Genomic DNA, 27,807 nt, shown 5'->3' with positions numbered 1-27,807 from the left:
AATGTATAAAAGGACAGAGATGGAGAGGGAAAGGAAAACTCAAGATTTGACCACACTGTTAAGCTCAAATGCCTCTAAAACTCAGTACCCTACAGCATGGTAAAAAGAGAAAAATAGTGTCTGTTTCATCTATATAGCAGAGCTTTTGTGAGAACAATATGAGATAATACAACTGAAGAAACTCAAAATGAAAAAGTGCTTGCTGAACATAAGTTATTATTATGAGAGGTCTAGTGAGTGAAAAATGAAGTCTAGACCTAACCCTAACAACACAGCAGAGCCAGCAGGATGAAATGGCATGGAGAGTTAAATCCTTAGCCATCCTAACTCTCTTTCCTCACCCCTTCATGCTTCCTCTCACCACCCCACATAAAATGTCCAGCTTGCTCTGCAAATGAACTCTAAGACACATCCTGGCTGTAACTCACTTTCACAACCAGATAGTCACCCTCTGGTTGGCTTCAGCCGTATAGAAATCCAGGCTGTCACTAAGAGGCAGGAAGGTTGTTTCGTGGCATTTTTCCCCCTAGGTTTTTAGAAGCACTCCACTTCCTCATGTAGAGTATACCTCTGGGTACCACTATGCTATGTGATTCCCCACTTGAACTATAATGTCTATCACAAGGGCCATCTCTCGGGAGGCTTGAGTGCTAAGTGGGAGTGATTTTTAGAGAGATATGTGGGAAACGGTTTCAATATTTGGCAGTTCCTAAAGGCAAGATGATTTGAGATGTTGGTTTTTTTTTTAAATACTTGATGAGCTCATATTTCTGAAAATGCCTTGTCATTAGACTATTACATTTGGCAGCTGCACCAAAGTAGAACTTTCATAAACCAGAGGATTGTAATTTTCAGTTTATTTCATTCATTTATCATGTTTCACATAAATCACGTAAATGTATATATTTACTAGGAAATCAATCTTTCTTTTGCAGATCTCTCCATTAAGATGTACAATTCTGAAACTGAACACACAGGCAATGCCCTAAGAATTGAAACAACTGAAACTACTGCAAAAATGTACAAACTGTCAACCATGAGACGAATATTCAATTTGGCAAAGCATCAAACAAAACGATCAGCATTTTTCCCAGCAAGGGTTAAAGTCTGTCCGCAGGAATCCATGAAACAGATTTTAGCCAATCTTCAAGCTTATTATAGATTGAGAGGTAAGGAAAGAGATGAAACCTATTTAGTCTTTTGTTCTTTTCATCCCTTCCTTTTCATTCATCCATAGGTTGTTTTCAGCCCAAAACGTCCACTCTCTCATTCAGTCACAAGAGTTATAAAAATCAGCCAACTATTATGAAAATAATGAATAACTAACATTTAAAAGTATGGTAGATGTTTGCTCTTGTATTTTAAAATAATGTCCTGTACAACACAGAACCATTAGGGTATTTAACAAGTCACCAAAAAGCGTTAGTATCTGGGTTTTACCTCTTTTATTTTTGTGAAAGCCCAATATTGAATTTTAATGTTGTTATTATGAAATAAGAAGCACAGGATGATTGCATTGTCAGGAATCTGAGCAAGTTGATTTATGACTTAAGATTTTATTTTTCAAAAGCAACATTACAATCCAGATATGCTCTCCCTTCTTGATAAGTTTAAGTTGTTTCTTGCTGATTAAGCAAAAACTTCTGAAACTAGGAAACCTGAAAGCACATCTGAGTGCAGAAGAGTCACAAATTAAGCGGAGGTACACAGTTATAATGCAGGGGTGTTAATGGGATTTACAACACAATTACTGTGATTTCCAGCAGAGTTACAGTGCAGTTTTTACTCCCAAGACAGCATCACAGGATTCTTACAGCATGCCTGGAAATCACAGTGGAGTTCAGTCATACCACAGCTATCAGTAACTGTCCTTGTCGTTCACTTACCATGGATGAAAAAATTCGCATGGCATCTTCTTTAAAGGAAAAAAGCAATCTTTGGTAGCTGCTATTAAATTCCCCAGGTAGCTCCGAATAATGCAAAGTATCTTGTCTAGTGGAAGCCTAACCTCAATCTTACATGTGAAAGTTGAGGAGGTTTACTAATTTCCATCATGATTATACTCAATGTTTGCTTCCATTCCAAAAAGTACAGTAACCCTGATCTATTTCAAGCCCATTCACTAGAGCAAGCTGGTTCAATTGTAGCCTGCGATGTGTTGTACATTATGACAACTGAAAACAATTTCACGATACTAATATCCCAAATAGTTCTTGAGTATTTAAATCTGTAATATGTGCAAGGATTGCATTAATCTGAAGAGTTCTTCTTGGTTTTGGAGGCACAATAAATTAACGGTATCAAAAATATCAAGCCTTATGTAACTCATAGGTCTCATTTTATGTAGAAGTAAAGAGATATTTGCATTCTCATAGAAGCCACACCCACAGAGAAATGAGAAGTACCAGATCATAGTCAGAAGGAAAACTCTAATTATAGAAAATCAAGTGCACTGTATTAATATCTTGAGGTCCTAGCGCAGCACCTCTGCAGAGCAGGTTCTTGGTAAATGCTTATTAGTGAATACAGGAGGCAAACAGGCCAATGGGAATGCAAAGAAAAGACAGTGACATGTGTAAATTATTCATGTTGAATGTGCCTACACATTGATCAATTGGTCAGATGAACAAATAAAATGGAATTTTTTATTTGTTCATGGATGGAAGTATAGATAGATAGATAGATAGATAGATAGATAGATAGATAGATAGATAGACAGATAGACAGAAAGAGAGACCAAAGAAATGTATACACATTTTAAAAAAGGAAAACTGTATTATAATTGTAATACTCAATATATACCGATAACAAAAGATGAATACAATTCATCTGACACCTGCAATTACAAGAGGTGCTCAAAGGTGTCCAGACACTTCTGATTATGGCAAACTACTGCTTGAGCAACGTTAAGCAAAGTGTCCACTTATATACATTTTTTGGCACCCCCGGTATACATGTATACACACATATATTCACACATATATATGCGTGTATATATGTGTATATATAATATGAATATATATTATATATAGAAAACATATAATATATGTAGATGTAATATATAGAATGTATTCTATATATTATATATATAATATGAATCCCATTGAATACGAACACACCTATTGCTATTTTCATGTAACTATGAATTCTTTATGACATTCACAAATAGGATTTATCACAAGTATTTGAAGAAAAGACTATTGCTGCAACCCAATTTTTAGCTCTGAATTTTATTCTTAATTCTTTATTCTTGGTTAGGTTTGCCTCTTTCATTCTTGCTTCCTTGTATGAAACAAACGACTATTTTTCTCCCACCCCCACCCCTGGCAATGATAATCCATTATCTTTATGGCTGCCCCTGGGTGATACGAAATTTTACTATCCATTAACATGGGTTTCTTAAGTCTAACAAATAGCTTCATAAAGTAACTAGAAATAAGACCCAGCTAGAAAGCAGTGTTTCTTTAACAGAGAAACCCACTTATTATTCTTGTAGCTGCTTTTACAAAATTATCTGTTGACATCTTTTAAACTTAGGCAAGAAAGCTCTTATACTCCTCAAATCAAATTGAATATTGAGCTATTTCTTTTCCTGATGCTTAAAGCAATACAAGTGAAATGTTCTGAGCTTCATGGTAGAATCGTAAACAGGTTTATCCCAAAGCAGAGACACAGAAGAGGCAAGTTTATTTCAGGTCATCTCCCAGGGAGAATACTGTGCTCCTTCCACGGGAAACTCCCTCCTTTGCAACCACCTTCTTTCAAACTATGTCTCTCTGTCTCCCTTTCTCTATCTCTATTTCTTTCTCTCAATCCCAATATCAAAAGCTAAATGTCTCTTTCACATTAATGTATGTCTTAGAGAAAATTAGAGATAGGGGGAGTCCTCGCTCTTGCTACTCCGAGTGTCCACAAACCAGCAGCATCCCCATGAGCAGGGAACTTGTTAGAAATGCAAATACTCAGATTCCAAACCAGACCTACTTTTAGAATCTGTGCTTTAATAAAATCACCAGGTAATCTACTTGCATTTTCAAGTTCTAGAAGCACCAGTCTAAACAACATCTAGCCAACACCCCCAATGTACAGATAAGAAAAATTAAGGGATACGCAGAGCAGTTGGTGGCAGAGCAGTTAGAATCCAGCATCCTGACTCCCGTGTCAGTGTGTTCTCTCTCCATCTAAAGTGTGCCCTATCCTGTGGTGGGCGTCTTCACATTCCATTTAATCCTTCCAAATGTGAAGAACTATCCTGGAGTATGTCCGGCCTCCAGGGCATGTGTTCCCTGGGATTCTTCCTGTATCTTCCAACAGCGTAGAGTATGACATTCAGCAGAAAGGCTGAGGCTTTGTGGCCAGATTCAGGCGGTGGCCAACAACTGTGGGAAGACTGGGGAGGCAAGGCTCTGGATTGCTCCAAAATCCCTACGGTAGTCCTTCCCAGTAGATTCAGAGAAGGATGGTGCAGAACAGATAAATCAAGGGGTCAGAAAAATCCAACTTTAAGAAGTTTTAGACTCCTCCCGGCCCCGAGATCCTTTGAAGCCTCTACTTTCAAAATTTCTTTTGATGTTGAGGGAATGACAAGAGACTCTCATAGTGGGTCTTGGGCTGCTGCTCTTGTTCTCCCAATTGCAGAAGGATTCCATGCCTCCTGGTGTGTGTTAAGCTTCCAGGAGGCCAGAAAAATGATATCAGGGGACTCACCAAAAGTAATTTGCTCCTCACAATAAGTCTAAAGAAAAGCTACTAGTTCCTGTTTCATTCTAATACTCCGATCCCTATAAACTACAATGCTCCGGGGAGATCATTCTTCAAGAAGCTTTGGGGGAAAGTTCTTTCAGAGGATTTGTGAAAAGTAGGTTTTAATGGGGCTGGGGGCATGCTGTGCCCCTGAGGTAGAAGAAAGAGCAGTAGGCAAAGGAGCGGAGCTAGGAAAGATACAGGCACTAAAAACAAGCCTTAAATGGAAATAAAAGGAAAATTTAATCTGAGACCAAAAGCAACACAGGTGGGAGTATGTGAAACTGGTAAACAGAAGGATTATCCCATCATGCTTTCCCAGATGTTTCACACATGTGTATTGTTAGAGAACGTCACCAACGCTAAGCCCTCAAAGGCAAGGCTAGTTTATTTTATGTATTGTTTTATATCTGGCACTCCAGCAGGTTTTGAACTAAACTAGCAGGAGAAGGGCAAAGTAACATCCCCCAAGAGAGTGCAGAGTATGTAGGTAAGAAGGAAAGCAAGGGCAGATGGTTTGCTTGGACTAGACCCACAACTCCTAGAGTTTGAATAAATGTTTCCTTCGTGCACAGCATGTAGACTCTTGACTAGAGATGAAGGTCTGAAGACTACATAATGACTGGTGTTGGGAAAGGCATTAAAACTCTGATCCTTGCCTGGCAGGAGAGAGGTTATATTCACAAACATGGGTTCTCTAGTAAAAGATGATTGCATTGGTCTCCAGCTGTGCTGACCCTGCTACTTCTCCAAATGTGGAAAACTCAGTGCACGTTTGAAGTGGTGGGGACTGTACCCACTCCCGGCTTTGTGGGTTCTGGTCAGGTTGCTGCTGGTAAATGAACTGAGCCTCTGTGGTCTGGAATTCTCTTTGCCCCTTAAAACAGAAAGCTAAGAGAAATACAGGCATAGAATAAGTGAGGGTTGAGGGAGAATAAAGCATAGGAGTAAGAGTTTCTAAACTGCTCTTTTCTCACCTTGTTCTTCCCCACAACCGCTTTCTCAGCACATCAGTCAAAGATTCTTTAGAAAATCATGTGATGTCAGATTGTGCCCCAAAGCCTTCTATTGCTCCCCATTCTTCTAGAGGTTAAAAAACACAATATATTATAATTGCTCATAACAAAATTCATCTAACATTTTTTTCATTTAGTCTCATAATTTTTAAATGGTGCACACTTTTGCATGCTTTTCCATTGATACCTAAAATTTTCATACTTGGATACGTTTAAACACTTGGATAAGATGTAATTTTTGGTGAGTTGTAAATGTTGGTATTGAAAATAAAACAAAAACTAGAGCATTTATATGTATACAATGGAATCTACCATAGCCACTCAATACTTTCCATCAAATACTCAAAAAACTCTTTTTATTATTATTATTATTATTGTTGTTATTATTATCATAATCATTATTATTTCCAGGTATACAAAACAATGTAATAGTTAGACATTTCCACCCCTCACAAAGTGATAACCCCCTTTCCCCTATCTACTACCCCTCTGACATCATATATAGCTGTTACAGAAAGAATTCTTCTTAACAGTAGGAAATGTCACGTAATTCCTTTTCTCCCTATACCCACATTTCTTTTCTACTTCCTACTTCAAAGTCTTACCTAATGTAATTTACTTTAAGCTTGAAAGTTTATTATTGGTTGCTCTAAAATAAGTCTCAGTAACAAAAATATATACATAAATTGAAATTATATATATATATATATATATATATATATATATATATATATATATTTATTTATTTCCTGTGACTGAAGACTTTTTGTGTACAAAGAAATTTCTTCCGGATTAATTTGCATTTATAATTACATTTAATATATAATTGAGTAAAACAAATAGATACAAATTTCACAAAAAGTTAAGTAAGTTGCTATTAACAGACAGATATAAAGTCAGATACTGGTTTTGTGGGTACTAATGTTTATGAATACAAAATTAGGAGCAAAGCTCTGGACAGGGCCAGTGTAAATGAAGGGCCCATAGCTAAAGCTTCATTAGCTTCTGCCTCTGGATAAATGGGGTTGCTTTGGTATTGTTCCTCTATTAGTTCATGTAATATTACTTATTATTCATATTATATACTGCTAAAATAAGGCAGGATTTAGCATCAATTCTATCCCTATTATTTTACCTAATTTCATTGAGAAAACTTGTTACATAAATGAAAAGATAGGAACAGAGGGAGTTTTGTCATAGTAATATCTTTATTCTTTAATTTCCTTTGGCATTATATGCTAACAATCACATCATGAGCTGTCATCATTGTTTTTAATGATCTATCAGCTGTCAACTCCATCAGGACTCCTAACCTGTTAAAAGCAAAGAATGAGAAACCACCCTAACTACACATGTATGTGTTACCCCTCAACTAAATTCACTTGCTTTCTTAATCTCATCTCAGGGATGATTTCCAATCATCCCTTTGTGTGGCAGCCTAGGGCCACTGTGCCACAGGACGATTAGGGATGAATGAATGGGGGAAAGATGACAACCAAAGGGAAAGTGAAGGAGGAAATGTGTGCCGTTAGGCAGACCAATATCTGGAAACATGATAGGAAAGTTGAGACAGAAATTGATTATATTTAAACTGTATGCCTGTTTATTCTTTGGAAAGTTTTCAGATACAGCCAGTACCTATACCTAATTTGAAGATTAGTGCTCACAAGGCCCAACACAATTTGTGGTCCTCTCTCCACATCCTTCTATCTTCATCATCTGAGACTCTCGACCTTGCTCTGGCCACACTGATCTCTTTGCTGTTCCTTCAATGTCCGTAGCATTCTCCAACCTTGGGGCCTTTTCCCAAACTGTTCAAAAGTCACCTTTATAATGAGGCTTTCCTCAACCACCCTACTTTAAATTGCAGTCACACACATACACACACACGCGCACGCTCATATTCCCTATCTTCCTTATTTTATTTTTCCCCATTGCACACATGGGTGCTCAATACATAGTTGTTCAATGAATTCATTTCTATGGGCTGTGAGTTAGAGTGTCAACAAAAGCCACGAAAGGGCTTTCCATATTATAAGATTGTACTTGGGTTGTGAGCAGATCTTCTACTCCTAATGGTGCTGCATTGCAGTGTGTCAGGAAGCAGTATGGGAAGCATATCGAATCTTTCTGGATCACATACCTGACACAGGGGAGTACCAGCACTGGGTCAGCATCTGCCAGCAGGAGACTTTCTGCCTCTTTGACATTGGGAAAAATTTCAGCAACTCGCAGGAGCACCTGGATCTTCTTCAGCAGGTGAGCCTAAATTCTAGATGTTTGGAACACTACCCCAGGAGCTCCCAGACCTCCAGCCCCTGCTCCATTTTAACTGGTTTCCGCAGCAAAAGGGTTGCTTGGAGATGTATGATAAGGCCAACAGGAATTTTATTCTTACAAAATAACATTGTACAGGCAGATTGAAGTGAAGTTAAAGGAAAAGAGAATGAAAATAGACTTTAGCTCTTCAATTGGCATTATCTCTTGGTAAAATTACTTTTTCTCTTTCTGCAGAGAATAAAACAGAGACACTTCCCTGAGAGGTAAGTACCCAAAATAGAGTACTGCATGTTCTTGACTTTTGAAAGATCACATAATGGAGTGAGTCTCAGCTATTGTACCGTTATGATATTATGTCAACCACTGAGATCTGTGTAGGTTATTCTGACAATTTATACATTATTGTCATAAAGACAAATGAAGAAGAGAAATGGTAGACCTTATGGACTGAGATATATGTTTGTACTGTTTTCAGTTAAAATTAATTCATTACTATGTGATAAATATCTAATGTGTATTTTCAGTTATGATATACAGCAATTAAAATGGTATGATTTTTAGAATTTATAATAAATTATTAGTTACATCAGGAAAATATTTAATAAATCAGAGAGCAACCTGAATTTTGAACTCCCTTTTGGTATTCTATAAAGTGTTAGTATTTCTCAAACTAAATTACTGAACCAATGAGCTATGTCCTCAACAGGAACTGAATATGAAGTAAGACAATCAAAATGTAAACAAAAAGAAAGGAAAAGTACATTAGATAAAAATAATTAAAGAAGAGCGATGCCATTGCCAAACTCTAACCTCACAAATTACATACATTTTATAACATTTAGAAATCTAAATCTGAAAATAATAATACTAAAGAGACCCAAATTTGGCTGTATGATTACTGACTATTCTTTATCATGCTTTTCACATTTGTTCCTTCATTTCTATTTCCTTTGCCAAAAACCTGGTCCAGGATCTTATTAATTTACACAGGAAAAACGTCAAATCTGATCTCCCTGATAGATTTCCTTGGCTCTAACCTCTTCCCCACCTGAACGTGCATAACTGCTGCAGGACTGATATGTCTGAAATAGTCCTTTCCTTACATTGAGCCCTGTTCAATGGTTTTCAAGAGATTCCCCCAACTTCCTTTTACCCTAAATATCCCCTCCCTGCATTTCCCCACCTGTTCTGTGCAGAAGGCTGAGCAGGAAAGATTGAAACCCTGGCATCCTCTGCCCTCTGACTTCTGGGTAGGACAGCCAATAGGGAGTAAGATATCAGAGTAAGGGAGGAGAAAGAGGTGAGCAAATTTATCACCTCCATAACCTGCAAAGTCTATGAGGGCTGTTGGTCTCCTTTAACTTCAGCTCAGTTCCTGTGAAGCAGCCCTCTCCACAGAGCTTTCTCTGTCTGTGGTTTGTGATAACTGCTCCATCCTCTCACCCCTCCTGCTGTGGAAGTGCTTTTAGCACCCCACTATTAGCAGCCCGGGATTCTGCACAATCATTTGTGGTTGCTCTTAGTAATAATCTCTTTATTAAATTTTGCTCAAATTACCCCACTATGAGCGAGCCGTCTGCTTCCAGCCAGGACCTGCATTGAGGCAGAAGCCAAACTAATGAATCGAGGCCCTTTAACTCCTGACCTTTCCCACATTGCCTTTCATTACCCATGATCCCATTGCTGCTAGCATGCCACTTCCTCGCTGCACAGACATCACACCTGCTCATCCCAGATTCTGACTCCAAGACTTACTCTCTTTCCTGGAAGAACCTGCCTTCTCCACTCCATCCCTCTAAATCCTATTCCCCTTTCAGTCTGTAGGTGAAGTCCCACCTCCTCATGACATCTTAACCACCTATTTGAGCCTAGTGCAATCTCTCCCTGCTTTGAATTTTGCGTTCTTTTTGGCATTTATATTTTTATTTAACATTTCCTTGTTTCACCCTGTTTCCTGTGAGAGTGTAAACACCTCAAGGGCAGGAGCTGTTTTATATTTCTCGACCAACTGCTACAGCACTGAGCAAAGTTTTCATGTATTTATAGTATACAACTGTCCTTAATATGTCTAACTAGCCACACTTTTATAAATTTTTAAAAGTTGTTGCCAAAAGAAATAATGTGACTTAGGAAAATAGTACTAGAGTATTAATATTGTTCACAAGACACAGAGATATTGACTCCTCTGATTTAAATACAGGATAATGCTGACTTCTCATTTTCCAAAAATAAAAGAAAGCAGGGGCCATTCATAAGAAACAATTCAACAAAATACACCCAGACTTGATACAAAAACATTAAAAACTTACGGGAAATGATTATCCAACCCAGAAAGACAAAGAAATAGAATCATTATATGTACTCATGTACCTACTAGCATTGCTAGAGAGAAAGAAGGAACAAGAGATAAACATTTTATACTACCTATGGTTACCAAGTTGTCTTTTAAAAAAAGAAAGAAAAGCAGAAAACAACCTCTCTTTTACTTCAAACCTTTCCAGGAAGAGAAAACAGAAAAATTTCTCACCTGACTAGCCCATGAAAAATTTCTCACCTGCCAGTTTCAAATGACTGTAAGATAAAAGCCACTGGAAGAACCTAGCTGTCTAGCTTCCCAAGTTGTAGCTCCTGGGTGATGGTCTAGATTGCCAGTGTAGTGGCAGAATCACACCTGTCCAAACTGAGCTGTTGACTTGTAACCAAGGCAATAGCCAGCATTTTAAGAACTACTCTTCTTGGTTATTTTATTTTTTACAAGGTAAAACAAGGATACTAAAGTGATAACAGGAGAAAGGAGACCTTACTATAACCAAAGCTCTATAAAGTAAAAAAAGAGAAATAATATTGCCTAAGTTACAAATGCTATAATCCTTGATATGAGTTTACTAAACATTACCTCCCTAAAAATGATTTATTAAACACATAGCATAATAGCAACAAAAACAACTAAGAATAGCTAATTCCAAATTAGTTTAATTTAGCCTATGTGCACCAATATAGTCACCCAGGTTTACAACTAACACCCATTCTGATTGGCCAGAGCCATGCCAGGCTGATTGATACATGTTGTACGTTACCCCTATTAGCACTTCGGCAGAATTGAGTGTAGTAGAAATATGTAGATGGTCCTATTGGCTATGGCCAATCTCTATGACTTTATGACAACAGAATACCTAGCCATTCCCTTTTGTCTTCCATCATCATGAGCCACAGAAAATTGGATCAAATATGTTGGTCAACGATGACTATATTATACAAACACAGACACAATCCTTTGGGACCTACTAGCTTATAGTAACAAACCTTTTATTGAGATTCAGAAGAGATCACTGCTGCTACTCCTTTCTAAGTAAAGCTTCCTGGAATGGGCTACATTATATGTAGTCAATTCTATAACCCTGACCTTGGATCTGTCCTTAGAATATATTCCACACTGCCACTCCATAGCACTGCAAACCAACCCACATCTTCCTGGCTAGTTACCATTGAAGGCAAGAGTTATGTTCAAAATAGAGATTTAATACATCTGCATTATCCAGAAATCTATTTCTCTCTCATTACTGTAACCACAAGAGTTACTTTATTAGACAAACTTAATGATTCTCTGGATTTGCAGATTTGAAGGTCTGAGATTTTAGCAAGAATATTTCAGTCATAGATCATGTCATCGATTATCTTTGATGTCAAGGACACAGTTTAAGCACAGGGACGATAAAATATAAGGCCCCTAAAACCATCTTTACCTACTAGGGAAATGATCCCCAGGACCGCAAAAAGTTTAATCCTCAAGATGCTTATGAAAAGTCCTGGGGTCAAACAAACATCATCATTTTGAGGGGATGTCGGAATTTTGCCTCAATGTAAATATATTAGATTACTTCTGTAATGATAAAATAGGTAAACACAGTTTTAAAGTGCACTTTGTCTCTGATTTTTAAGTCTATTGAATATAGGCAAATTTAAATGCCTTGCCCCTATTGCCAAGCTCCTTTTCAGTACCTGTTCTTTCTTCTCTATTTTACTAATAGAAAGGATGAAATACCCACAGAGGAGATATTAGAAGAACCCCATGAAACACCTGTGTTTTCAACAGGTAAGCTTAGGTCTCATTTTGTCTGCTTCTGAACCTTAATTCAAATCGCCGTGAAAGCTTTATATTTCAAAAGAATCTTTAATTGAATTCCACAAAGTTTATAATGTTATTTCTCAAATCTAACTTGCATTTCTAACATAAATGATTTAAATTCATTGTATAAAACTTGGAAAATCTAGAAAAGAATAAAGGTAAAACCAAACTGCCCATAACCCTACAACTTGGAAGCAATCATTACCAATATTTTGAAACAATCAAATTAAAGATATATATCTGTCTATGCATCCTTTATATAGTCACAAAAAGAAAAATTAACCAGATCTCATTAGGTAAAACCATTTAACTTTAACATACCTAGAAGAACACCAAACTTGGGTACTAGAAAGGAAGAATGAAGAATTCAAGTGGGATCAAGAGTGTGAGTTATATTTTGCTGAAGAACATATTTGTGTGATCTTAAAATAAACATGAGCTCAGAATGCATCTAACATCTGTAAATTCTAGAATGACAAAAAAAGTATATAAAATTTTGAACTTGTTCTAATGTAAACTACTCCAGTCTCATTTTTTGTGTGCCTACTATCGTTTTAACTTCCACAGATGTTGCTGGTGTCTCACTCTGGCCCTTCCTGCTCACTCCTGATGACACACTCCTCAACGATACCAAGATGCCTACAATAGTAAGAAGTTCTGAGAGTCAATCTAGCACCTCACTTGCCTGTTTTTGTTTCATTTGTAAAACAGAATAAAAGAATGGATGGACTGGCCATTCTATAACCATCACCTTGAATCTGCCCTTAGAATATATTATTAATGCTGAATTTGTATCACTCATATTAAAAGCCAGTGACTTTGTTCTATTCAGTATTCTCACTTCTTCCTAGAGACTAAGGGGCAAAAATAGATTGAAACTAGGATACGGTGACAGGAATTGCAAGAAGTAACTTAACTATAAACACCAGGAAGGCAAGTACGTAACAGATAATTATATACAGCAGGTGCTCACCAAGTTTTAGAAGGAAGGAAGGAAGGAAGGAAGGAAGGAAGGAAGGAAGGAAGGAAGGAAGGAAGGAAGGAATCTATCAAGCAATCAGGTTCTTTCTCCACTGAAGTGTAATCTCATGCTGACAACAGGTAGAAGTTTTGTTCTCAGTCATGTTCCGGGTGAATAGATCAGATAAATAACAAAATGATCGAAATCCTGCGTGTCAAATGCGGGGAAAATAAAAACAATGTTGCCGGCAAACAGGAGCACTGGCAGCCACTCTGTTTGAGTGAAAAGGCATACAGGATGAGAGGATTGTTACAGAATTTAATGTTGGTTATCAGAAAAGGGGGCCGTTTTTAACCCCTCCAAAAAGCCTTGAGCCAGACTCAGTGCTGAAGTAGGGAAGTGACACCCTCCTTACTCCTGAGCAGAGCAGCTGTGGCAGCAGAAGGTGGGCAGCAGGCCCTGAAGGGGCAGTAGCATAGAGTGACGAGTCAGAACCAGGATACTCTCGTGCTCACACCGCCACCACAACCAGATCTGCCATGCCCTGTGTTCTGTGAGAATCCGCCAGCCCTTTCCTCTTCCTGTGAACTTCCCTCCAAGGCACAGCTCAAAGCCCAGATGGTGAGGGAAGGAAATTCAGTCTCACCAGCTAGACATGAAAATTCAGGGATGAGAGCCCTGCTGGCCACTCTCTCTCTGGCCTTTAAGCCAGATGGCTACAGACTTCGTGGAGCTATTGTTATGAAAGAATAAAAATGTTTTATTTTTCTCAAAAATATTATTCCACCAACAATGAAAAGTGATGTTGAAAATAATAACTGATTAAACATATTCACTATAAAATTTCTAAGACAACTCCAGTTTGTCTTCTCTTTTCTCACATTAACCAAGTCCCATCATCTTCAAAATCTAATATAGTTCCCTCCTTCTGAAGTAAACAGCCCCTAAATATTTCATTTCACATCCATCGCATCCTTCTTATGAACTGCATCTATTACTTATTCCTTCACTCAGCAAACATTTAACTGAAACCCACTGAAGTGCCAGGCATTGGGCTCTGCACCGACGATCCTAAGATGAACAAGACACAGTCCCCGCCTTTAAAAAATGTATAATGCAAATAAGTACAACAAAATCGTCTAAGTGCTGTGATCGAAGATGGCAGATGTATGGACTGGGACAAAATGATACACCGGGACAGGCTGCAAAGATGTGACCTCTAGTCATGTGTATTCACTGAGAGTTTTGTACATAAATGGCCTCATATATTTCAGTTTGGGAAATTCCATGAAGTGTGAGAATCATGCTGGATTCAAGGAAATTATATGTAGGGTGACAGGATTAGCATACAAAAAGAAGACTCCAGGTGAGTAAATCATAGGTCCCAAGTGAGCAATTCAGATGTTATCCACTGCTATAGGAGGTCAGAGGAAGCAAAGAGTTCTACCTTAGATGGTCAGAGGAGATATTATTTTAAACAAATTATGAGATATTGGTAAGAAGTAAAAAAGTGCGTGTATGAAGTAAAAAATGGTGTGTGTGTGTGTGCATGTGTGTGTGGGGGGGGAGTCTGCTCGTATGTGTGTTATTGTTAGAGGTGGACATGAGGGTCTGTGAGTAGGGTCTCCAGTTAGGAGAGTAGCACAACAATGTTATATCTCAACAACAGTGAATAGAACCATTTGCTGGACAGGACACAGGGAAGTGAGACAGGCTATGACTTTTCCAGCAGATTGGTATCAGATGGAGGAGAGTCTTGAATGTCAGGAAAAATAGTTTCAGTTTTATCCCAAAGATAGTAGGGAGTCACTGAGGGTGCTGAGTGAGAGGTGTGAAAAAATCCAGTGGTTGAGGGTAAATTAGGAAACTTGTCACTAATGCACATTCTAAATGTTTTTTGTGAACTTCAAATCTGCCTAATGAAATGGTAAGCTTCTAGAGAATAAAACCATATGCCATCCTTTTCTTTTAACTTCCCATAGATCCTAGCACTGTGCTATATCCATACAGATGCTCAGAGTGTATTATTTGAATGAATGAATGAGTGGATGAATGAATGAATGAATGAATGAATGAATGAATGAATGATAACCTTTTTGTTAAACAAATATCAGTAGTTTAGTAAGTGTGAGTCCATGTCCTCCCCGAATCCCATTAAAGTTAGAGGATGTGTTGCTGTCCACTACCTATGGAAGAGGGGAGTTTGTGATGAGAAATGAGGAGAAACTATATCAGCTAGCACCCATATGAGTTTTGCCCTTCATGGCATTTTCCATTGGTTGTTCTCTTCTATCAGCTTCCACAACTCTAGTTTCATCATAAGCGATTATGTACATTGCCAGAGACAGTTAATTTTCCACAGGCATATTTTTTACTCTTTTGAGAAAGCTGTGCAGATTTCAGGATTGTCTGGGTACCCAAGGCTGAAAATCTGTCAAACTCCAAGTTTGAAACCCAGATCTAGGCTTTCTCTGTGCCAGGAGAACTTCCCCTGAGTTGAGAACTATGAGACACTCCTGCTTGTTCTCAAACCAAAGGACAAGAGGGATGGGCTCGGGCTCTTTGTGAGCAAAGGCCAAATTCAGGTCCTCAGAGCCTGCTATTCTTAGCTACAGGCTTCCAAAGGTGGCCCAAATATGCCATTGCTTCTGAGAGAAATGTCAAACCCTCGCTTGACCTGACAGTGCTTTCTAACTAATTTCAATGTGAAATTTAAGCACAAATGGGCTTATTAAACCAGTCTAGACTCTTCTCTAAAAAGGAGTATATTAAATAATATCTCAGCATCCATAGGTTATATTGTCTACTCCAGTCCCCATCAAAAAGTATTTATAAAGTTATACAAGGATGTAGCACAATCCTAGTGATGCTCCAACAAAGTATATAATTGTGTGTGTGTGTGTGTGTGTGTGTGTGTGTGTAAATGCTTTCATGAAGAGCACACAGTGAAAAAAATGACAGTGTTCGCAAAGGTTCTATGTAGTTAACTCATTGGATCTTTGGTACTTAGTCTCTTGATGAAATTCATAGGCCACTTCTAGTTAAGAGGACTTTTATTCTAAAAACATGAGAGCCTTCCTAATCCACTTCTTGAGACAATATCAATGTATGTTATATAATATAGCCATTTACTTGTGGTTTATATTAATAGAAGACCTTTGTTTCAACTTAGGAAAGAGAAATAGAATTAACTGAGGTATCCGAGGGCCCACTGGAGCAGACGGTGGAGCTGAGCATCTCTCTGGCAAACCAGAAGTTCAAAGCAGAGCTCGCTGACTCCCAGTCCCCATATTACCAGCAGCTAGCAGTGAAGTCTCAAGTTCAGGTGAGTGAACCCACCATACACAACTACTGACCAAGTCATGACTCAGAATCTGGGAGCCAACATGACATAAACCCTTTTGACTAATGGGTCCAACTTCTTATGACCAGGCGTTCATTTTTAACCACTGAAAAGAAATAAAAAACTGCAATGGGTGCCAAAATGTTAAGACAAATGGATCTCCAGGAATATTTTCCATTTCAGCTTTTCCATCATAAAAGTCATTTACATTTAGATTTTCTTTAAATATTAGTAGACTTTTAAATCTCATTTAGCCGAAAGCCACTAAGCAGATATTCTATATGTGTAAAATGTCCATGTGGCACCAGTTTGGAACATGCTGGGTTGAAATATGAATTTTTTAATCCCTAATACTTTGCCTTACGTAATATTTCCATTTTTGCAGTCTGCTGCAATTTAGAGACATGACACTTTTCATGGGTGATAAGCGGAAGGCAGTTATGTTGTTCATGTCATCCATCAATAAACTGAGGAGCTGTCCTAGGCTGTCTGTTCCATCTCTGACCATCATCATAGCTGCCTTGCCTGATTAAATTAAAAGAGTCTTCATTCCCTGCAGGATAAATGCAAACTACTATTCTGAACGTGACATCTATGTGCCATGATAAGACCCCTACCTTTCTTTCCAGCCTCATCTTCGCACCAGCTCCTTACCCTCCCCCTCTTTTGCATTCTACTTTCCAGAAATACAGACTGCTTGCAAATCTTTTCTCATCTTTAGTCTTTACATGGGCTGCCTTCCCTGAGTTCATTTTACTCAAATCATGAAAACTTCCTTCTACCTATTCTGGATTTAGTGCCTTTTCTCTAGGCTAACATCTGGTGCCTAGCGTTGTAACAACACTCATCATCTTGTCTTGAGGGCAGCAACTGTCTCTTTCATCTCTACAGCCTTACCTCATAATATAGAGTTTGGAATGCAGTTACCTACTTGGTAATGTAGAAATGAAACTAAAAATAGGAGCACTCATGGGATAACATAACAGGAACCACATTTATGGACAGCCTGGGTGCCCAAGCCCCTTACTCAGCATGGTGAGGGGAAAAAACAGGCCCCTACCTCTCATGCTTTGAGAATTCAATGTTTACCTCCTCTCTACTAGAGAGGGGGTAAGTAAATGACAGTCTTAACCTCCCATGTCTCCCTGCATCAGCATTCAGTCCATAAAATGTAAAGAATCATTTCTACAAACTTCAAAGAGAAAACATCAGCATGGGGTGTTTATGAAGCAGAAAAGTACTTAGACATGGATTATTAGATAGAATGAATTTTAAAAATAGTCTGTTAACTTTTCTATTTGTTTTCTGAAATAGTCTCTTCAGCAAATCCTTAGTATCATCAGAGTATCTTCAAAATTGGATAATTGGCTGTAGACTGCCTTCACTTACCTGTTGTTAATTTTCTAAGCACCTGAAACAACCTGAGGTAGAATGATGCAAATAAATTATAATATTTTTTAAATCTGAGTTCTAGTCTTGTTCTTGCCAAGTGTTAGTAATGAAAATTTGGGGGCTCTTCCCTGACCTTAGATTCCTCATTTAGAAATTAAAGGTAATTTCATAGTCCCTGTGCGAGTCTAAAATACTATGTATAGAAATAATACCACTGTCCTTAATGTTTGATATGTATTAACTCATTTCATTTTTCACAAATCTTGTAAATGACATTATTTACAGTTTTTACAAGTGAGGATACTGAGGCAAAAAGAGATTAATCAATATGCCCCCCAATGTCACACCTATTAACAGGCAGCAGAGGCAAGATTCAAACGTAGGCAGCCTGGCACCAGAACCCCTGCTTTTAGCCATTATGTTATAATTTCTATTTTCCCCCAATATGTATGGGGGAAGGATTTTTGAATCATCAAGTAAACATGCCCCTTCCAGCCTCTGAAGTATTTATTAGGCCAAGAAGAGTACGTCTTGCTTGGTCTTATTCCGGAGACTTATCACATCAGCACTGCTGTTCCATTGGCCTCGTCACTTGCTCCTCTAAAATGGAGACCCTCTTCTTAGAGCATCTGTTCCCCTCCCAGACTCCTGCGCAGTCTGGACACCTAGCAGCCTGCCTTCAGCTAACCAACGAGCCCCACCACAGCCGTACACTTAAATTAGCACAGTCATTTGGACCTAATCAGAAATTAATGGTCAGTGCTTTGCAGTAACTTAATTTCCACAGTAAAGTTAATGAGCAATTTAATACAAATGTCAAAAGGAATGCTTAGTTGTTGTCTGAATGCTTTCTCATGTGCAAACATTCATGAAAACCCAATACGGCTGCCTTTTTATAGCCCTGTTACCATACATTCCAGCAGAACCAGGGAGGCCACTGTGCGTTTAGTATTATTAATAAGGTTAACTGGGCACTTAATTAGCAATTTAGTGGTTAGTGCTCCAAGATTGGAAGGTCCCCAGAAGATTATTTAGCAGAATTAACTGAAGGCTTTTGTCATCTCCTCCCTAGACATCTGGTGCACCCTCCTAAGCAAAGCTGATTGATAATCCATCACAGACAGGTTCACAAAGAGGGCACGCACAAAAGCCATAAATCCCGTCCACTGGAGCAGTGCTGCGAGCACTCCTGCAGGGGAGGATGGCTCTCTCCCACACGTACCCCGTTGCCTATGCTAACAGCTGTGGGTCTCTATGGTAGCAGTTCTGTGCTTAGCTCTTTGTTTTCGCATGTGTACCAGCATCTCTGGGATCCTGGACAAGAAAGAGTCAGGGTCTGAATCTTCTGCTCCAGAAATTAGAGCTCACACTTAAACATTCAGTCCTATGTAGGTGCCATAACTAGAACGCCATGACAAATGCTTATGGCCCCAGAGCTATTTGTCACAGGAGACCAGAGCAGACCTGAAGCACCTACACAGCTCCTTCCCACTTGTCCCCATAATAAAGCCCAGCTCTGCAGAACCGAGTCTCTAAGCGACGTCCTGGTAGGAGTGGAAACACAGAAACTTATTACCCTGCCCCTGACCCCTAGGGAGACCCTCATCTTCTCCTCCCCCCACTGAGTCTTTCAAAAACAACTGACTGAAGGCTTACTCTGCCCTTGCCAGGCTCCATGCTATGTGGCCATCAAGGAAGTAAAAGAAAATTGGGCTATCAAGGAGCTAGTAATCCAGTAGGAGAGATAGAGAATAGTAAATAAATAATACAATATTGCTGACTCTCTGCCCACTTATTAGTTATTCCTTACAACAGCCTTATGACATAGATGTTATTATTTAATTTTGGTTAAGGAGAACAAGATTCAGGTAAATTAAGCAATAAACTCAAGGTCATGCAACTAGAAAGTATCAGAACCAGTATTTAAACTCAGGTCTATACAGCTACTATCTCCTTATCACCCAAAAGCAGAACTGTCTGCATCATTGTAGTTACTACATACTCAGGCAACAAAAACTATTTTACTGTCAGTGCAAGAAAATATAATGCAGAAGGAAAATTGGTCTGCTGGGGGGAAAAGGTCCATGGTGCACTCCAAAGCCCAGTGTAAGTGATGTGGGGACGATCTAGGCATCAGTGCTCTAGTCTACAAAGATAATGTAGAGTCGGCAGTGGCATGATGAGCATGGAGAAGAAGAGACACACTAACTCGATTAAACACAATGTGCTGAGTCCCTACCATGTGGATGACAATCTTCTAAGTACTGGGAGGAAGGAAGGGAGATAAAGATGAATAAGTAAGACACAATCCCTGAGCCCAAGGAGCATAATCTCATGAGGGAGACAACAGGCACCACATAGACCATTTTAGGGGACACACAGTAATAAGTTCTACAGCAGCAGGGAGAAGAGATCATTGAGCCTGCCCTTGAGGCCCTGCAAACACTTTTCAATAGAGATGTTTGAGCTCACTTTGAAAGGTTGTGGGTGGTGCAGGAAGATAGTCAATGAGCAGAAGGTAGAAGAAGTTGCATCTTGGGCTAAAGGAAAAAATTGTATAGACATCTGGAGGAGGCAAAGTGTATTTGGGGAGAGATAGGAGTTAGTTTAATGTGACTAAAGGACACAATACTGGCCAAGGGGGTTAATGATGGCAGGAAGTGCAAATGGTAAGGTACTTGGGGGATAGAGGGTAGATTGTGGAGGGTCTTAAATGCCATTCTAAAGTGTTGGACTTTATTCAGTAGGCAGTGCAGCCCATCAAGGGAATTTTAATGAAGAGCAGCAAATATGGGATGATGAACTTGGAAAAATACTGTAGTCAAGGAGAGGTCTCCTTCCCTCCACCCAATGTACCCAAAAAACTACTTATCCTCTTCTTTCCCCCCCCCCCCAACACACACACACCCAGAAACCATTTCAGTAATACAGGAAGGGAGATACGTAGGGTATGTTGGACATGGGAATAAGAACATAGTGGAAACAAAATACATGTGGGATTTGAACCAACAGGACTTGATGGCTGGATGTGAGGGACACAGAGGGAAGGTATCTGGAGATGCTGGGCTCTGTGGCGTGTAAGGTGATGGGTGTTCCGGGCCCTGACTGAGATAGAGAGCCCAGGAGGAAAAACATATTTGGAAGGAAGAGAATGACTCTGGTTTGGGCATATTTAGTTGGTGGCAAATGTTGGGATAGTCATGTGGAGAACTCAAAGCTGTGTCTCAGGTGATCCTTGAAGTCCTGGGAGAAAACAAGATCCCCCAAAGAGAGGCAGAGGGAAGTGGGCACAAGGAAGAAAGGACTGAGTCACCTCCTTGTTCCCCTCTTCAGCCTCCCTCACTTTCCCTCTCCCTCCCAAGCTTCACTACTAAACTGTCTCTTCCTCTTGAGTTTTCTTGCCTCCCAGCCTTCATACAAGTAAACTGGATGGGTCAGTGCCTGTCCATCTATTTGGCAATGTGTCCCGAGAGCCTAGCACAGTGCTTGTAGTCGAGCTTACTGAGTAAATGAGAGAGTGGGTGAAATGAAGAGGCCAAGGACACAAACTTTCAGAATCCTTACATTTAAAGTAGAAAGTGGAGACAGAAATGGGATAAAAACTCAGAGAGTGGTCAGAGAGATGGAAGAAGAGGTATTAAAAAAAGCAAGGAAACCATGCAGAAAGTATAGAAAATACCACTGGATTTGGAGAAACCCAAGAGACAATGACCTGGAGACAACCCTCCTTCCTGGGGGAATCCAGCAGCAGAAGCTGACTATAGTGGGTTGGAGAGTAATTGAATATAGAATTGTAAAATATTCTGATAATATGCTTCATTGGCAATGTCAGAGTAATTAAGAATATTTATTGTAAAGTTCACATAAATCTAACAGTCCACCTAACCTATTAGACTAGTATCTGTTTTATTTAGGTACAGCAGCCATTAAATTTTAATAATTCCCTTAACGTTGTAGATATTTTCCAAATTATATAGTTCAATTCATAAAATATCATAGTTATTCTGTGTGTATAAATGAAAGCAATGTGGCAAAAAAACCTTCTTCCAAGTACCATCTTAAAGTTATTTCATATTTTATGTAAAATAACTACTAAAGCAAGTCAGAACTATCCAATTACAACTTTACAGATTTTAAATAAGTAGCAAAACACTTTCCTCTGGGTTTCAGAAATAACTAAGAACAAATCTAGCCTCAATCATTGCTTCAATTTTCCATTTTCATTTTTTTCCCCTAACTCATCTGACCCAGTAGAAACAGAGTATTTCATAATTTTCTTTTTCCTCTCTGCAGATGCAAAAGGTATTTAAGAAACTTCCAGGATTTCAAGAAATCCATGTGTTAGGATTTAGGTAAGAGACTCAGACTCTTCGCAATTTTTAAATTACTTTCTTCATATCCTCTTTTAAAAGTGATGTCATGAGACCTGATGGTTATCAGATGGAAAGAGGGGCTAGGGGGATGGATGAAAAAGATGAAGGGATTAAGAGGTCCAAATTGGAGTTACGAAACAGTCACGGGGACGTAAAGTACTGTATAGGGAATATAGTCAATAACACAATAACTATATGTAATGCCAGGTGGATACTAGACTTATCATGGGGATCACTTCATAAATTATATAAATGTCTAACCATTACCCTGTACACCTGAAACTAATATAAAATAATATTGAATGTCAACTATAATTGAAAACTGTTTTAAATAATTAAATTTTTAAAAAGTGACATCACGAGGATTATAAGGTCCCTTTTCCCCAATTGTTAAGCTCTGCCTAATCCTGAAAACTGAATATGTTTCAGATAAAGAAATTGTCTAATTGGAACATGACTGTAGGTGATATTTTTAAAGGAGTAACACAGAAATTGTATTCCGTCCTCCTTCCAGAGTCAGAGACACTGCTCTCTGCAGAGAGCTCATCTTCTGTCCTTGGCAATGTTATTAATGAACCTCTTAGGAAAGTACCTCAGTAGAGGCAGATCAAAAAAGGGAGCAATTAGTAACCTTGGTGTCTGATTGCCCAGTTTCCTATTGATGCTAAATATCATCACTGTTTAAACAAATCAGGCTAACCCTAGAGAGGCAGGTGAAATTAATAAACAGTGGTGTTTATGGGATAGAGGGGTTGGAGGAATGTGGTGGATGGGGAAGGGTGGAAGCAAGACTTCCCAAAATATATTTTTTATATCATTTTGATGTCTGAACTATAGTAATGTATTACCATGCAAAACTAACTGAATTAAAATTTTAAATAAAAGAAATGAAATAATAAAATAGTGCCACATTACAGCAGGGTTCAATCATGTTCCCTCAGTTTTCACACAAACAGGTCTGTATCCATCAGCATCGCAACATTCTAATGTGGTTTCAGAATCTGGGGCAAGAATTTTTGCATCTTTTAAGTTCTCATTCTTCAAAACATCTACAAGTAGGGTCATAATATGGTATTTTTTTTAAATGTGCCGCGGGGTAGACATCAGCCCCGGTGTGACAGAATGAGATTCCATGCTCCGAGGGAGATTTGTAAAGCAGGTAGAGCAGGAGTCACCTTGGTCCTTCCTGGCCCCTTCACCATCTATTGTCTTAAGGCAAGAAGGTGCACAGAGCAGGGCTCTGAATCCTCACAAGAATAACTTATGGGGAGCTCCACCAGTTTCTTTCTTTCAAAGCTATCAGGCCCCTCTGATTTGTGTAACTCCAGAGGAAGGAAGCATTGAAAAGCAAAATTATAAAAGATGAAACCCTTAATATTTACCAAAGCAGACTTATTTTCTTCATTTTAAGATGTTGCTCTACAGTATTCCATGTGAAATCAGATGGATTAGAGAGAAATAAAAAGTGATAAGAGAATATTCTGCATAGATGGCAAGGCCTTCTGAATAAACCACTGCATTTAAAGAACATCTTTTTAATTTAAAGCTGAAGAAAATGATAGGAATGGTTTTCTTTGTGAATGTTACCCCCTCCTTTCAAATAAATGAAGATCTAATAATAAAAAAGTTACATTTCAGAAGAAAAGCAAAATGTTACGTTGATGAAATTTTGCAAAGTAAAAATTTTAAAGATATATCCCTTGAAGCTGCATGTTTCCCATGTGTTTATCTCTGCAAGAATTTATTCTTTCTTCTGCCAAATATTCTTCCAAAGGAAATTCGATCACATTTTTCCAAGGTTTTCTATTATGTAATGAAGGTTTAGTCTCCCAGAAAACATTTGACCCCAAATACAATAAAAAACGTGCTTCTGAGTATGGCAAACTTTTAATCCTTAATAATGATACTCAGACTACTGTAAACTTATGAAGGAAATTTCTTTCTCATGGATCAAATCCCCACAGAAGACCTAAAATTCAGTGTGTCTCCTGGTACTGTCTTTATTTCAGCTCATTTGTATAAAATCTGATCTAATAAGTACTTTTATATCAGTGACTTCATTTGATTTTCTCAACACAACTGGGAAGTACTTAGGACATCTTTATTAACACAATTATAACAATGAACAGTAAAAGATTCACTACAAATATTGTTTTATCTCTTAAAGCAAATATGGGAAACTATTAACAATCATTCTATCTGTTTGGAGGATATACTCCTTCAAAGTCTTGTACACAAATGTCCATAGCAGTTTTATTTGTAACAGCCAAGAACTGGAAACAACCCAAATATCCATCAACAAAGCAGTAAATAAGCAACCCTATACCTAATCTCAACCCTAAACCTAACCTCAATCCTATCCCTAACCCTAATTCTAACTCTAAAGTCAACCCTAACCCTAACCCTCACCTCAAACCTAACTCTAACCCTAACTCCAAACCTATAACTAACTGCCACTGTAACTCTAACCATAACCCTACCCTAACCATATACCTAACCTCAACCTTAATCCTACACTTAATCCTAACCATAACCCTAACCCTGTACCTAATCTGAACCCTATACCTACAGCTAACCTCAACTATATCTGTAACCCTGTTTACAACAATTTGAAAACCAATCAGTCAACACCAGTTCCAGGATCCAATCTCAGATAAATTACCTTCAAAATTAAGCTAACCATTTAATGCTATTTAGGGGTTGAGAAATTCATTTATAAAATACTTCTTTAAAAACTTCCTGGCACCAGCACTACCCAAAATGTAAGATATATAGGATACATTTGCAGTCTCTTTATTTAGGACTATGCGGAACTCAAAGATTTTAAGACCAAAAGTACGTATAGTTTTTGAACTGAAGTTCAGATCCTAATCAGAAATATTATATAATGATGTTTACTTTCTGCGATTTATATGGTTCTCAAATTTTCCATGCAAATTCTGATGATAGTTTATGTTTCCTTCAAAATTTGGTCAAATATGGGAGACAATGGAAAGAAAAAAAATGTTTTTGGTGTATGAAATGATACATTGAATGTCTCGATAAATTTCATAAAAATTCTTCTTCCTTGCATGTTTCCACTGTGCGTTGTGAAATGAAGACCAGCGAAAGGAAGAGATGGGTAATTTGGAATTTTAATGTTTTGAAACACTTCCCCTCACAAATTTATATGCTGATCTTTTACAGATAATTTTTACATGTAAAGTCTGGGATAACTCAATGATGTTTTAATGTTTCTTAGTAAAATGAGAGTAATTGATTCATTATTCAGTAGTGGAAGAAAAACTCTCAAATCAAAATCACTACATGAGATAAGCAGGTAAACAATTACTTGATCTGCAAAACAGTATCTACAAAACTCAAAATTTAATTAGAAAAACATTAAAACATGTATCTGTGAATGCAAGCATGCTTTCACAATTTCTTAAATGTCATTTATGATGGAAAATTGTCTGCCTTAATGCACACTCATAGATGCAACTAACCTAAGCCTGGATTAAAGCAGAGAAACTAATTTGCTCCCTGGTTCCAAGGTCAGTTTGAATTGGGAAAGGGCCCACAATACATTGGGGAGTTCAGTAATAAGAATTCAGCTTTGGCTTCTATAATTAACTAGTGAAATAATGAACTGTGGACTCTGACTGATTTTGCGGCACAAAGAACTGCCAAAAATACACATTATTGGTTCCTATGGCCTTTAAAACACTTCTGCCTCCCTCTCTGTGGATTTATGGCATAAACTAAAAGGTAAAACCTGATTCTTCAGGACAGAACTACAGAGAATTCTGTTTTATTTTTACATGCAAAAAGGCATTGAATCAATAAATATGATCATAAATGTAGTTAATCATGTGCTACTTCTCTTTCTCTTTTCTCACACCTTCCTTCGAAGATATTGTTTTTAAAGTAGCTTGAGGGAAAAGATTGTTATGTTTAATTTAAGGTTTTATTTTTTAATTAAAAAACACATATTGAAAAAAGTTGAAGAGGAATACCCTTAAGAACTAAAGCTTTGAATTTGTCACAACATGTACATACTATTGTCCCACTGATACAGCCTACATTGTATTTCATAGACCTTTTTAAAGGAAGTTCTTTGTAGGAGAAAGACAATTCATAGTTCTGACTGGCACTGCATGACTTTACTTATAAGGCCACCAAAAACACTGGTCAATAACAGCAATGTTGATAATTAACACTTTTTCATAAAGACCTACAGTGAAAAAACCTATGGTCACTTGATTCAGTTAGTAGTCACTCTTCAAGCTGGACTTAACTCTCATCCTGACATTTCCGAACAAAAAATATATGTCAATCCTTTTCCACATTTCAAATTTCTGATAAACATTGAAAGTACTCTTGAAGTGGAATATTTTTAAAGAGCCCATCAGGAAAGAGGTTGAATCTGACCTTAAGCTTTGTAGCAACACAGTGACTCTCTTTCCAAGGCATGTAACAATGGCATTAGGTGTGATGTGTCCTTTGCTTCTACAGTTCAAGCTCCACAGAGATACAACTTACGGCCATCTTTAAGAGAGACAGAGCAGAAGCAAAAAGTCCTGCAAGTGACCTGCTGTCTTTTGATCCCAACAAAATTGAAAGTGAAGGAGTCCTTCATGGAATGATGGAGGAGGACAAGCAACCAGAAATCTATCTCACAGCTTTAGACCTCAAAAAGTTGATCAGCAGAGCACTACAGGAAGACAAATCCTTGGATGTGGGGACAATTCAGTTCACTGATGGTCAGTTGGTCATTTCATAGTTCTGGATTTATCCTCATTCTAACAGAAAGACTAGGAGTTGTGAAAGTCTCATGGTCACTGTCATTCGAATTGGACCTTGTAGAGTCAATCATTTCTGTGACAGGCACATTATGTGTGGTATCATTTCTGTTTTTCTTCATTCCAACCTGTGTCTCATTTGATGAGCCTTTGGTGACCACTTCATACCAAAAATAGCTCCAGGAGAAGCCGAGTTCACGCCAGGTCAACCACAGTCATCCAGTGGAATCCAGGTGGAGAGAAGGACCCACGGACAGTTCTGTTCCCCTGGCACAATATCGATTCCCTCATGTAACAAATTGGTCAGGTCCCAAAAGGACCCCTGTTTCACATAGCACATTCAAATTAGGATAATTTGAGGAGAGTTTGATAAAGGGACTATTTATAAAGGTTTCCCTAATACTCAAAGAAATAGGATGGTTCTCTGGGGCTAAAAGAAGCAAGGCCCCATTACTACCTCTATGCATAACATGTTGCCTAATGAACTAAGCCATACTAAAGACAGAGGGCAAGCAGCTATTGTTATAGTCCATACAAGTCAGCTTCCAGGGGCAGAGAACAGTGGGGAGAAAAGAGGGGAGTGGATCTAAAGAAACCAACAGGAAAATAAGGCACACTCAGGATCTAGTGGAGGCCCGCAGAGACCCAGAAGCCTGGAACTCAACTCCTCAGTGCCCAGTACTCCTGGAATAATAAATGGACAATAGAAATGCCATTTTAGAATAACATGGCATGAAACTGGCATTCTCTGTCAGTTATGTCTTTCTTATTTAGATAGTCAAATTCAACACT

At 38.3% G+C, this 27,807-nt stretch overlaps 1 protein-coding gene across 1 annotated transcript in view; it reads left to right on the top strand.

Annotated features, from left to right (window-relative positions):
* The first annotated feature begins 896 nt into the window (after positions 1 to 896).
* IMPG1 (interphotoreceptor matrix proteoglycan 1) overlaps positions 897 to 27,807 on the top strand; it is a 91,360-nt gene continuing 64,449 nt past the window's right edge. The window contains exons 1-9 of the mRNA XM_019729700.2: positions 897 to 951; positions 7,852 to 8,018; positions 8,274 to 8,302; positions 12,068 to 12,132; positions 12,733 to 12,812; positions 16,299 to 16,451; positions 22,155 to 22,213; positions 25,335 to 25,355; positions 26,729 to 26,976. Of these exons, the coding sequence (XP_019585259.2) occupies positions 897 to 951; positions 7,852 to 8,018; positions 8,274 to 8,302; positions 12,068 to 12,132; positions 12,733 to 12,812; positions 16,299 to 16,451; positions 22,155 to 22,213; positions 25,335 to 25,355; positions 26,729 to 26,976 (877 nt within the window). The remainder of the gene's footprint in view (positions 952 to 7,851; positions 8,019 to 8,273; positions 8,303 to 12,067; positions 12,133 to 12,732; positions 12,813 to 16,298; positions 16,452 to 22,154; positions 22,214 to 25,334; positions 25,356 to 26,728; positions 26,977 to 27,807) is intronic.

Source organism: Rhinolophus sinicus, linkage group LG05 (genome assembly GCF_036562045.2).
Source record: "Rhinolophus sinicus isolate RSC01 linkage group LG05, ASM3656204v1, whole genome shotgun sequence".
Classification (NCBI taxonomy): Eukaryota; Metazoa; Chordata; class Mammalia; order Chiroptera; family Rhinolophidae; genus Rhinolophus; species Rhinolophus sinicus.
This window is presented reverse-complemented; position numbering and strand designations above follow the sequence as displayed.